General features: G+C 42.5%; 1 protein-coding gene across 2 annotated transcripts in view; it reads left to right on the top strand.

Annotated features, from left to right (window-relative positions):
• The first annotated feature begins 2,469 nt into the window (after nt 1–2,469).
• LOC140313899 (transmembrane protein 87A) overlaps nt 2,470–11,760 on the top strand; it is a 31,056-nt gene continuing 21,765 nt past the window's right edge. For both annotated transcript variants that reach the window (XM_072391885.1, XM_072391884.1), the window contains exons 1-9: nt 2,470–2,682; nt 6,055–6,127; nt 6,204–6,301; nt 7,413–7,532; nt 7,607–7,675; nt 8,190–8,249; nt 10,433–10,468; nt 10,565–10,703; nt 11,333–11,394. In XM_072391885.1, the coding sequence (XP_072247986.1) occupies nt 2,545–2,682; nt 6,055–6,127; nt 6,204–6,301; nt 7,413–7,532; nt 7,607–7,675; nt 8,190–8,249; nt 10,433–10,468; nt 10,565–10,703; nt 11,333–11,394 (795 nt within the window). In that variant the 5' untranslated portion in view covers nt 2,470–2,544. The remainder of the gene's footprint in view (nt 2,683–6,054; nt 6,128–6,203; nt 6,302–7,412; nt 7,533–7,606; nt 7,676–8,189; nt 8,250–10,432; nt 10,469–10,564; nt 10,704–11,332; nt 11,395–11,760) is intronic.

Raw genomic sequence — 11,760 nt, 5'->3', positions numbered from 1 at the left:
GAAACTGTGATGTTTAGCTAACATAGCTGTGATATTTTCTGTTGTGAATCTGGGCTGTACATTGTTTTCCATGATTTTCCACTCATCTGAGGTCAGTTAGTAGTGGAAACAGATTTGGAGGGAAACCCAGACATCCTCCTCCTGCTGCTCCCGAGGGATCCTTTCCCAAGCCAGAACGGATACAAATTCAGGCAAATAAACATGTAATTAAAACCCTCAGTGTTACATAATGTATAAATATGTTTCTACTGCGGCATAAAAGCGAGTCACCGCCGCCCTCCAGTGGTCAGAAAGAGAACTGCACCACTTAGAGTCTTACATTTAACATTCAGATTGTTCAAAGTTTGCATCCAGTAATGAACATCAGCAGGAATGTGTTGCGTTCAAGTGCAACCGTGAAGGATGCCAAATAGATTTCAGTCACACTTTTTTCCAAAAATAAAGGTAAACAACAGCAATCTGCAGCCTGGAACCCACACAGGTTCTTATAGTTAACCTAAATGGTTCCTTTGGAAAGTGAATCATGCCACTGAATGCTAATTAATCAAAGTAAATGAAGGATAATGCTTTTGAATACATTCAGGGGTGTGTTAATATATGGTGTCATCCACATGAGTCATTCTGCTGAAAACAAAGGTTTCTTTTGCTCAGCTTTTAGGATTTTAGAGGTACTTCAGTTAAAAACACTCATAATTCAGGATCAATCTCAGAGGAATCTGTGTTTAAATGAACAGGATGCATGAGATCAACTTCACAGTCCCTGTTAATCCCGAAAAAACAGATGGTTTGCAGGTTGTTGTTTCAGTTTTCAGTTATGATTTAGGTTTTATACTCAAAATATCCAAATCTGTTGACCCATCTGGTCCTGATTGACCAACAAATTAGTTCCACATCCATCTGTTAATAACTGATCTAACCACACAAGATGATAACTGAGTCTAGAACAATAATAATCTGTAAAATTCTGCTGCTGATGGGCCAGTTTCAGAGTTAAATGTACTTTTAATCAAGTTTAAGATCTTTTTGTGCAGCTGGCCCAACCTGAACAGCAGACATATATGAATTCATTAGGTTTAATAATTAGCTAAAAGAAAGGAAGTCTGGATGTGTTGGATTTACTTTGTAGTAATGTCCGTTGAGGAGGTCGAAACATAACTAGAAGAAGCTGTTCCTGCAGCAGTGAGAATGCTGACAAGCTGACTGGGGAGAGCTGACCGAGAAGCTGAAAAAGGTGCAATTTTTAGGATTTTTAAGCTCAGAAGAATTGATTAAATGGCTTAAAAAATGCAGAAATGTGAGCAGAAAAAGCTGAAGGTTTAAAAACCAAAGAAGAAGAAGAATTCTGTTTCAGTCATAATAGAATGATGGCACCTAAAGATGCTAAAGAGTGACAGAAAAGTAGTTTCTGTCACTCTTTCAGGGCTGGAAAGTACTTGTTGAAGGACCTGAAGCTGAATTAAAGCTGAATTAAAACAGCAACTTGAACATGTGCCGAACTGTACAGAGCAAAGAAGTTCAGATGAGAAACAAATATACATTTAAAGAAGCTAATATGACCACTGCTATCAACTCTGATACAAGAAGGGAAAGAATAAGAGTTTTTATGAAGGCGACACAACAAGCATCACAACAATTTTAATAGAATATCAACAATACAACAGATTTATTAGTCTCTAGGTTAATATTCGGATTATTACAAAAACACTTAAATTACAGGGTCATGTTCAGTCATTTCTAACTGTCATGGGTTTCAAATAATGTTCATTATAACGTGATATCTGATGTTATATTTAAACAATATATGAGACAAATTTATAAGACAAATTTGTATTCTTAAACCAACATAAAAGCTAATAAAACCGACACAAAGTCTTTTTACTGTGACTTAAAGCTGTTTGTTCTCTGGCTTTCACAGCCCTTCTGTCTGCTTTCCCTTCCTCATGCTGCCTAAAGCATGCAGGCTTCACCACAGCGAGCCAGGATCTCATATATCTCTGTGGCTTAGCTGTTTCATGTTGGATTTCATGTTAGGCAACAGGCAGCAGCTCCAAAAATGTTCTAGTTTCCATTTACTGCCCCCTTGTGGTCACATTTAAAGCACATCTGCAGCTCTTATATCCATAATCATTTCGATTTATTGATGGTTTTAAGTTTGACTTTTAAATAACACCAAAATTGGTAAAGATTTATTAATAAGATTTGTTTTGAGGCCACGTTCAGGTCACAACTTGTAAAAAGTCTATGGTTATAGTCTATGGTTCAAATACAGAGATCACGTGACTGTTATTAATCACACAAATTGAAAAATTCCCCAATGAGGACATCGATTAGACGTAGTCATACTAATTGTCCTTTTTTGTTTAAAGCTAGATGCAGTCTTAAAAATAAATAAAAAATTTTGTATGCGCTTTTAACCTTCCTACGCCCCCTGAACGCATCGCGCTACTCAATGTGACGTCACCCGGAAGCAGGAAGTAATCGCCGCTTGTTGTGAGTTGTCGCGGTGGCTTTGCCTCTGCTGGTTGCCCCTTCCTGTTGGCTCTAATGGCGACTTTAGCGGGTCCAGGCCGGACCGGCTCTGGGCTGTGGTCCTCGGCGCTGCTCTTTGTCTTGTTGGTGGTTCTGAACGGGCCAGTCCCCGCCTTGGCCGAACAGGGGAAATGGACCCTGAACGTCGACAGCGTGAGTTCGTGTTTACACCCTGGAATCCGCGTTGGTGTCCTTTATCTGACAGTTATGTGTGTTTAACGCGTGAGAGGTTAAAGTAAATGGGTTAAAGTGGAGCTTTAAGCGGGTTTTTGCTGGTTCTGGGTCAGAATGACGCTGCGTCAGAACCGTGTAACGTTGGCTGGTTGCAGGTAGACAGTCACTGTCACATCAGCGTGCTCAGCAGGCTGCAGAGTACCGGTTCCGACAAGTTTAGCACGAAGTGCGACGTGTGTGGGATTCATTGTTCTGTTAAGTTGTGTTTCTACACTCTGATTCTGCTTTAAAATGCAGCAGAAATGGAGGAATTGTGTGATTTTTCTCTGGAAACTGGTGAGTCGATGTGAGCCAGGGGTGCGACTATTAAGATCAGGGACAGATTGCTTAAAGGGCCTCCAGGACACAGCCACAGGGGGCCCAATGAGCCAGGGGTCCTCAAACAAGACAAAAATAAAAATAAACTCAGACAACAACCGCTGCAAATGTGGAACATTTCAGGAGATTCACACGATTCAGATCATTCAGTTTGCTCTCTGGACCCTGGATCTGTCAGGCCAAGGCGCCCGGTTCCTCCACCTTACTGCTCTCTGGACCCTGGATCTGTCGGGCCGAGGCGCCCGGTTCCTCCACCTTACTGCTCTCTGGACCCTGGATCTGTCGGTTCCTCCACCTTACTGCTCTCTGGACCCTGGATCTGTCGGGCCGCGGCGCCCGGTTCCTCCACCTTACTGCTCTCTGGACCCTGGATCTGTCGGGCCGCGGCGCCCGGTTCCTCCACCTTACTGCTCTCTGGACCCTGGATCTGTCGGGCCGAGGCGCCCGGTTCCTCCACCTTACTGCTCTCTGGACCCTGGATCTGTCGGTTCCTCCACCTTACTGCTCTCTGGACCCTGGATCTGTCGGGCCGCGGCGCCCGGTTCCTCCACCTTACTGCTCTCTGGACCCTGGATCTGTTGGTTCCTCCACCTTACTGCTCTCTGGACCCTGGATCTGTTGGTTCCTCCACCTTACTGCTCTCTGGACCCTGGATCTGTCAGGCCGAGGCGCCCGGTTCCTCCACCTTACTGCTCTCTGGACCCTGGATCTGTCGGGCCGAGGCGCCCGGTTCCTCCACCTTACTGCTCTCTGGACCCTGGATCAGTCGGGCCGAGGCGCCCGGTTCCTCCACCTTGCTGCTCTCGCTGAATTCTTCTCTGATCTCGGTACTGAAAACTGGACCCAGCTGAATTCCCCAGACGCCACCTTCCATCTGAGGTCGCTATGAAGTCAAAAACAGCTGCTGGAGTATCACAGAGGAGGGATCGGTGTCATGAAACCTTAAAAAACCCACAGATAAAACAACTGTCCATCAGGATACAGACAAAGAGTATTTTCACCGGACCCCCAGCTGTAAAAGCAGCAAAAATTCAGTTTATTTATGGCAATAATTATGTCCTTATTATATCCTCTCAAACACTTTAAAACGACTGTTTTCGTCCATCAACGTGATTTAAATAAAGTTTGAGTGAAACCCAAAGATGATTCTGGCACTGAGGCAGCAGCAATGAGACGATGCCTTCAAGAGCCAATCAGAGCTGTGGAAAAACACAGTTTTATCTGATTATCTGAAAACGAAGCACAGCAGAACTGATGATTCTGCCTCTGATTTAATCAGCTGAGACCTTTTTCTGCAGCTCCTCTGGTTCCTTTCGGGTTATTTTTGCAGATTTGGTCCTTTTTGTGTGTCTCAGCCCCTCCAGTTTATGAGGTTTATGCTGCAGGAGGCTGCTGGGCGCCCACATCCTGCACCGCCGAGTCACAAAGAGCTGTTTCTTCCTGGGGCACATGATCCTCTGCTGGCCCACAGTCCAACGGCTCATTTCAGGTGGAGCAGGACGCGGATTTAAGCCGTTCCTCGCCGGCTGTCTGCCGCCACGCCTCCTGAAAGTTTCTCAGTGCAAATATTTAATCAGACCTGTGGAGAAGCCAGAAACCAGTTATTCAGGCAACAGTTTCACATGGTCTGTTTGAGGTGAATCTGAACGACACACGAGACGTATCGCACCGTCTAACTAAACTAAGTGAACCCCTGATCCAGCAGCTTCAGCAGCAGTGAGTGTAAAACTAAGTGAACCCCTGATCCAGCAGCTTCAGCAGCAGTGTGAGAAACTAAGTGAACATTAGCGATGACAATGTGATTAATTAGCCTCAGCACACATATTTCATGTGTTTTCTGTAACGTTGTAACAGTGTTTGAACAGCTATTCAAACACATCAGCTTTAACACAGCCATCCATTGAAGATGAACTTCAATGGACGGTTGTGTTAAAGCTAGCTAACATTAAAGCTAGCTAACATTAAAGCTAGCCAACATTAAAGCTAGCCAACATTAAAGCTAGCTAACATTAAAGCTAGCCAACATTAAAGCTAGCCAACATTAAAGCTAGCTAACATTAAAGCTAGCTAACATTAAAGCTAGCTACATGCACACCTCAGGAAGCTAATGTGCTGACTGAGTCCAAACTGAACGTGTTGCTGTTATATTTGAGTCTGTGAGACCAAAACTTTCTGTGAATAATTCCTGAGTTTCAGGTGTCGACCTCATTTGATTTGATGCCAGAGACAAATGAAGGAATAAAGTATTTATTTTTGTGTGTTTGCTACACAGTTAAATAATTGTTTGTTGCAACAAGCTGCATATTTCATTAAAGGGTTATGAACTGTGATATTGTCTTTTATTTAGTTGGAATCTACCTTAAACACTCCAAGCTGAAAGATAATGATGGTTATATAAGAGCAGCTGCCCGAGACCAAACATCTCCACTTTGCTCTGGTCTGTCCAAAGGACATTGTTCCAGAAGTCTTGAGCTTTGTTCAGATGCAGCTTTGCAAACCTAAGCTGTGCTGCCATGTTCTTTTTAGAGAGAAGAGGCTTTCTCCTGCAGCCCTTCCAAACAAGCCGTCCTTGTTCAGTCTTTTTCTAACTGTGCTGCCGTGACCTTTAACCTTTAACATGCTAACTGAGGCCTGTAGAGTCTGAGATGTAGCTCTGCTGCCATGACCTTTAACCTTTAACATGCTAACTGAGGCCTGTAGAGTCTGAGATGTAGCTCTGCTGCCATGACCTTTAACCTTTAACATGCTAACTGAGGCCTGTAGAGTCTGAGATGTAGCTCTGCTGCCATGACCTTTAACCTTTAACATGCTAACTGAGGCCTGTAGAGTCTGAGATGTAGCTCTGCTGCCATGACCTTTAACCTTTAACATGCTAACTGAGGCCTGGAGAGTCTGAGATGTAGCTCTTGTTGTTACAGGTTTATTCATCTTTTATTCGTCTGATGCTTTCTTTTTTTTTTAATTTATCTTCAGGAAACCGTGAAGAAGGAGAACCTCTTCTTTTTCACTAAAACTCTCTTCAACAACAGCCTGATCTATCTGAAAGGTAAACACACTTCCTTTAAAGCAGCACTCAAACATTCGTATCGGTCCGGGTTAATTTCTCCTGTTTGTGTCTGCAGTGACGTCTCAGGACTGCAACTCTTCGCCTCCTGTGCAGCTCAATGTTTCCTGGTATCTGAGGAACTCGCACTGCTACAACGAGATCTTCAGACTGGATGTAAGATGCTTTGTTTTCTTCTCTCTTTCAGATTCAGAGGGAACAGTAAACTGCTTCCAGGTTAATGCAGTTTGAGCCCTGATTTCCAGCTGAATTTGGAGGTTTTTCTGCTGGTTTGTCGTCTGTTTTGAGAGATTAAAAGCGTTAGCAAAACATAGCGATTAGCTTCTCCATCAGACTTTCGACATACTTTTAGAGGTTAAAAATCTAAAGTAGAAGGTCGAGTTTTGGAAATCTATCAGGAGATTACAGGAGGTGGAGTTGGAGGTCGTGTTTTGAGGCACCAAAATCAGTGGTTTAGTGAAAATATGACGAGTCATGCTGTGAAAAATGAGCCAGCTGTAAGGCCCGGTACCCCGAGCAGCAGAACCGTCACTTTTTCTTCAAAGTCGGGCATCGGTTTGAATGTTGGGAAGCTTTGAACATCACCAACCTGTTGGGTTAAAGATAATTACAGTCTGTCAGCGCTTCGGATCGTTAACTCTGTAGATCCAGCAGGGGGCGCTCTGTCTGTCAACTTTTAATGTATGAAGTGAGCTTCTTTCCATATTTTTTTTTTTCAATGGCAAAGAAATATTTGCTGTTTCTCTTCCTCAAACCATTTTAGTCTTGATCGTATGAAGCACCTTTAGCTTTTTCTTTATAAATATCATCCAACTCCATTTGAAGACAGTCTAATTGTGAGGATTGTTCATTATCACCTAGATTTAGATAATTAAAAATTCTATTCTTGCTCTTTTTATCTACTACTTCTTTGCTGAAATGGATATTTCCTGATTTCATAGCTTTTTCTGTATAAATATCATCCATTTGAGGATTGTTCATTATCACCTAGATTTAGAGTAAGGTTTGAAATGCTCCTAATTAAAAATTCTATTCTTACTTCTTTGCTGAAATGCATATTTCCTGATTTCATATTTGAACAGTTCCCACTGATTCCCACAATCATTTTTATCTATTGCTTTTTTTCCAAAATTGATCTAATAGTTTTTTTGTGGTTTCTGTAAAGTTTTTATTATTTAATAAGATTTTTGAATGAATTTTCTTTTGTTTTGTGTCTGAGATAATTTCCCTTTGAGTAGAATTGTTCTGTCTTGTTTCTCATGTCCAGCCCACACAGGCTCCTCGTTACTTCAGGTCCACAGAGGTCCCAACAGGCGGGGGCAGCGGATTCTACGTTTTCCACCAGTATCCCGCCATCGTCTGCCAGCCGAACATGAACCCAGACACGGTGAGGAACGCAGGAAGACCTGCACCATCTGGGTGTGATGGTTGGATATTAAAAGTGTTTGTTTTATGCTTCAGTTCAGTGTGGATAAGTTTGACCCGGAAATCCGTCTGAAGGAACCTCCTCCTCCTCCTCAGCAGCAGCAGGTACGAATCCGTCCGTCTGCACATTTAAAAGGGAGACAAATCACAACAGGAACAACTTTGGTTCCCATCTGAAACCCAAATAAAGCTCAGGCAGGGATAAAGAAAGAGAGGAAGGATTGGAGTCACATTTCTGAGACCTTCAGAGGTTTAAATGATGTTATTTCCTCTGCTTTCATCCTGTGGATGTCCACCACAGTTGTTGTTGTCTGTTTTTTAATCCTTATTCACTTTAAACCAGTTAATGGAAACGTTTCTGGTTCACATTCATGTTTTTTTTGGAAAATCTCTGCTCAGATTCCACTGTGAAGTGAACTTTAAATGATCCGTCAGTCGCTTTAAGACTCAAAACCCTGTTAGTTAAAAATGTAATAATAACATTAAACCATTTGTTTCGGTCTGAACAAAACGGATCCAACAAAGAAAACGTCTTTTAACTTGGCTAAAAGGATGATTTTATCCTTCTTGTTGTGTATAACGTGTTCGCCTTTCGGTAAATCTGCTCTTTGTTTTTCAGCCAGTCACAGAAAAGACGTCGGGGAGAAGGAAGAGACAGGTGCTGCATCCACAGCCAAAGGTGTGCACGTCTAACAGGGAAGGGAAAGGGAAGTCGGGTGTCTTTTATTACTCATCGTCCTTTCCCTCGAAAATATCTGAGAGCAGGAAGAAATTAGCTTCTTTAGGAGCTTTTTTTCACTGAGGTCAGACCGACTGAGAGTGACGTTCGCCTGCTGAGAGGAAGAAGAGACAGAAATAAGGAAAGAATGAGGAGAAATCCACGGTATTGGATTAAAGAAAGTGTGAACTATGCACAAGAACAACATTATTCCCACCTCTGGAGGTTTTTACAGGTGCGTCTAACCGGGACGATATTCATGGAACACTTCAGGTTCCCAGGGAAGGAGCTGGGAAGAGGGATGTCCGGGTGTCTCAGACCCGGTGCCTCTGTGACCCGACCTGGAATAAGAGTCTAAGATGATGGTCGGATGTTTGTTTGTTGTTTATGTATTTAACAGACCCTTTTATCCAAAGCGACTTACAGGTAGGCAGATAGAGTAAGGGGGTCTTGCCTAAGGAGCCCTACTGGAGGTAATACCTTTCATGCAGGGGATTTGAACCCAGATCTCCCACATGAAAGGTGGGAATCACTACACTAAACGATCCAGTCCCATGTTCCAGTCCCATGTTTGCACGGGTTAAAGAGTTCAGAGTCCAGTTAATGACTCATGTCCCAAAAGACGGTTCCTGTAAAGATCAGTGTTAGAAAAAATTAACTAACAGACAACGGTATGAAACCAAGAAATCCCTCAGAAATGTACTTGCAAGGGGAGAACAACACACAAACCTTCTCTCTGAAGATTCACAAGAGTTCTCCAACGAGTGGTTGCCTCCTTTTACCTTTTATTAGGTGACACATACATACAATCCTCTATGTGCCCAGGTCTGGTATATCTCCTGAGTTTGGAGGCATCTCCTTATTTGGGGAGCTATAAAGATAACGATCAGTTCTTAAAACACAGCTCTCTTTGTCTCTAAACTTCTCCTTGTGAAGATTTGATATGAACTGGCCTTTTATAATGATAATAAGCAAACTTTTCTGACAATCAGTCAGTGAGGTTTTCGCTGTATTTAAGGAACAGCGTGAGGGTCGGGCTGTGGCGATACACTAATCTCACGATACGATACACGGCACTCCATACAATACGATTTTATACGATTTAAAACCTCATTTTCTGAAATATTTTAAAGGGAAAGTGTGATTTCCCATGACTCCTCGCTGGTGGTCGACCTTTGAACCCGGAAGGACAACAGAAACAAACATCGTACGCAGACTCATGTTTATGTTGTGAATATTACATCATCGACCTGCTTGTTTTACTTGCTAAATACCATAAACGCAAATCCAAATTCTCTCATCACAAAACATCTTTTTTAATTTTTGAGAAGGAGCTCAAACAATAAATTACAACAATCCTACATTCAATACACAGAAAAGTCATCAAAACCACTGATCTATGCACTTTATATAACGTTTTTATGAACTAATTTATGCATAATCTGACCCCCTCCTGGCATTGTTTTGTATTATTTTAATATTCTGTGTTTTCACTAATTGTAACATCTGACTTTTCAATAAAATTAACAAAAAATAAAAAGATCGATAATTAATCGGGAAGCAAAATATCGATATATATCGCGGTATCGATAAAATCGCTCAACCTTGATGAAGCACAGAGTTGTTTTCTGTTATCTTTTGTTTATTTTTTGTTTTGTGTCTGAGATAATTTCCCTTTGAGTAGAATTGTTCTGTCTTGTTTCTCATGTCCAGCCCACACAGGGTCCACGTTACTTCAGGTCCACAGAGGTCGTGTTTTGAGGCACCGAAATCAGTTGTTTCGTGAAAATATGACGAGTCATGCTGTGAAAAATGAGCCAGCTGTAAGGCCCGGTACCCCGAGCAGCAGAACCGTCACTTTTTCTTCAAAGTCGGGCATCAGTTTGAATGTTGGGAAGCTTTGAACATCACCAACCTGTTGAGTTAAAGACGTCTGATTTTTCAATAAAATTTGCAACAAAAAAAATATCGATAATTAATCGGGAAGCAAAATATCGATATATATATTGCGGTATCGATAAAATCGCTCAGCCTTGATGAAGCGCTGTCATGTTATCTTGATGCCTGCATTCACAGTTTCAGGTTATTTTATCTCTTCTTGCTGAAATGTTCAGATGCTCACTTGCTTTCTCTCTCTGTTTCAGCCTGCTGGAGGAAACGATGCCGTTCCTGCTGAAGAGGTCGGCTTAATTTCTAACGTGTAGCCAGCATGTTGTTGGTTTAAACGGCAGCAAAAAGCATTTAAACTGCTTTCTTCTCATTGATTCGTGGCGCAGAAGCCGGCGAACTCCCGCTTTGGTGCGGTGGCTAAGAGCTGGGAGGACGGACCCTACATGTTCATCCTCAACATCAGCGAGATCATCAAGCCCCGAGCGTCCGAGTCCGGCGGCGCCCCCGCTCCCTGGAGTCTGCAGCGTCAGTACACACCGTTATCGGCCCACCTGTTAACCATTAACCATGATAATTATATCCAAACACCGATGTTTTATCAGCTGAAATCATTCAGGACAGGAATCCCCTTTTATTTCATTTAAAAATGTGTAACCAGGACCCATTAAAACACTTTTCTAGGCTGCATATCGATGGAACTGGAACACTCGAGGTTGTTTTTCTGCCTTTTTAAGAGTTTATTCTCATGAGAGGAAATGAAAAAAGCTTTTCCAAATCATTCCTGAAGCAGCAAACAAGTTCCTCGCTTGACTTGACGTCACGTTTGTCTGTTTCTGGGGAATAAACGCAGCCGAGACTCACTGAGATGATTCAAATACATCTACAGGTTTACTGTGGTTAGCGACAGCTACGATAGACGATGTTTCTACATGCTGACCACACTCCATGTTGTTTTATTAGCCGAGACTCACTGAGATTAAATGATGCTCCCACAGGTCATATGTGACCAAAACCACTGGTTTTGTCCGTCTTCTTCCAGGTTTACTGTGGTTAGCGATAGCTACGATAGACGATGTTTCCATGTTGTTTTATTCTCTACAAACCGGCTGATGGAAACCGCTAATCTAACCTGATTGTGTCTGTCTGTGTTACAGTTCAGATCAGCATGAAGGGTCCTCATGACTACATATCAGCCTCCGAATGGCCTCTGATGGTGGTAAGAACACATCAAACTTTTATCAAAGTCAAACTCAGCCAAATATAAATGATTAAAACAACCACCAGTTGATCAAATGTGGTCTTAAGGTCGTATTAAAATGAGCAGCGGTGTCTTTTCTGAGCCACCGGGGGTCCGCTGAAGACGCTGATAAACTACATCCCAGATTAGCAACGCAGAACTGCTCAGAAATATTCAATTTCAGTCGCCTTCCAGCTGAGGAATAAGCTCTGAAGGTTATTAAAAAGCCAACGTTCTCATGGCGGCTATCGAGGTTTCTTAATTCCAGCCATTTCTGGTAAAAGTTGAATTGGCTACTTGGTGAAAAATGAGGCAGGTGTCGGTGGTGATCCTCAACTGCCTTTT

The sequence above is a fragment of the Leuresthes tenuis genome, unplaced genomic scaffold (assembly GCF_036924035.1).
Source record: "Leuresthes tenuis unplaced genomic scaffold, fLeuTen1.0.hap1 SCAF_9, whole genome shotgun sequence".
NCBI classification, from domain to species: domain Eukaryota; kingdom Metazoa; phylum Chordata; class Actinopteri; order Atheriniformes; family Atherinopsidae; genus Leuresthes; species Leuresthes tenuis.
The sequence above is the reverse complement of the archived record's forward strand: the minus strand, read 5'-3'. Positions and strand labels throughout refer to the sequence as shown.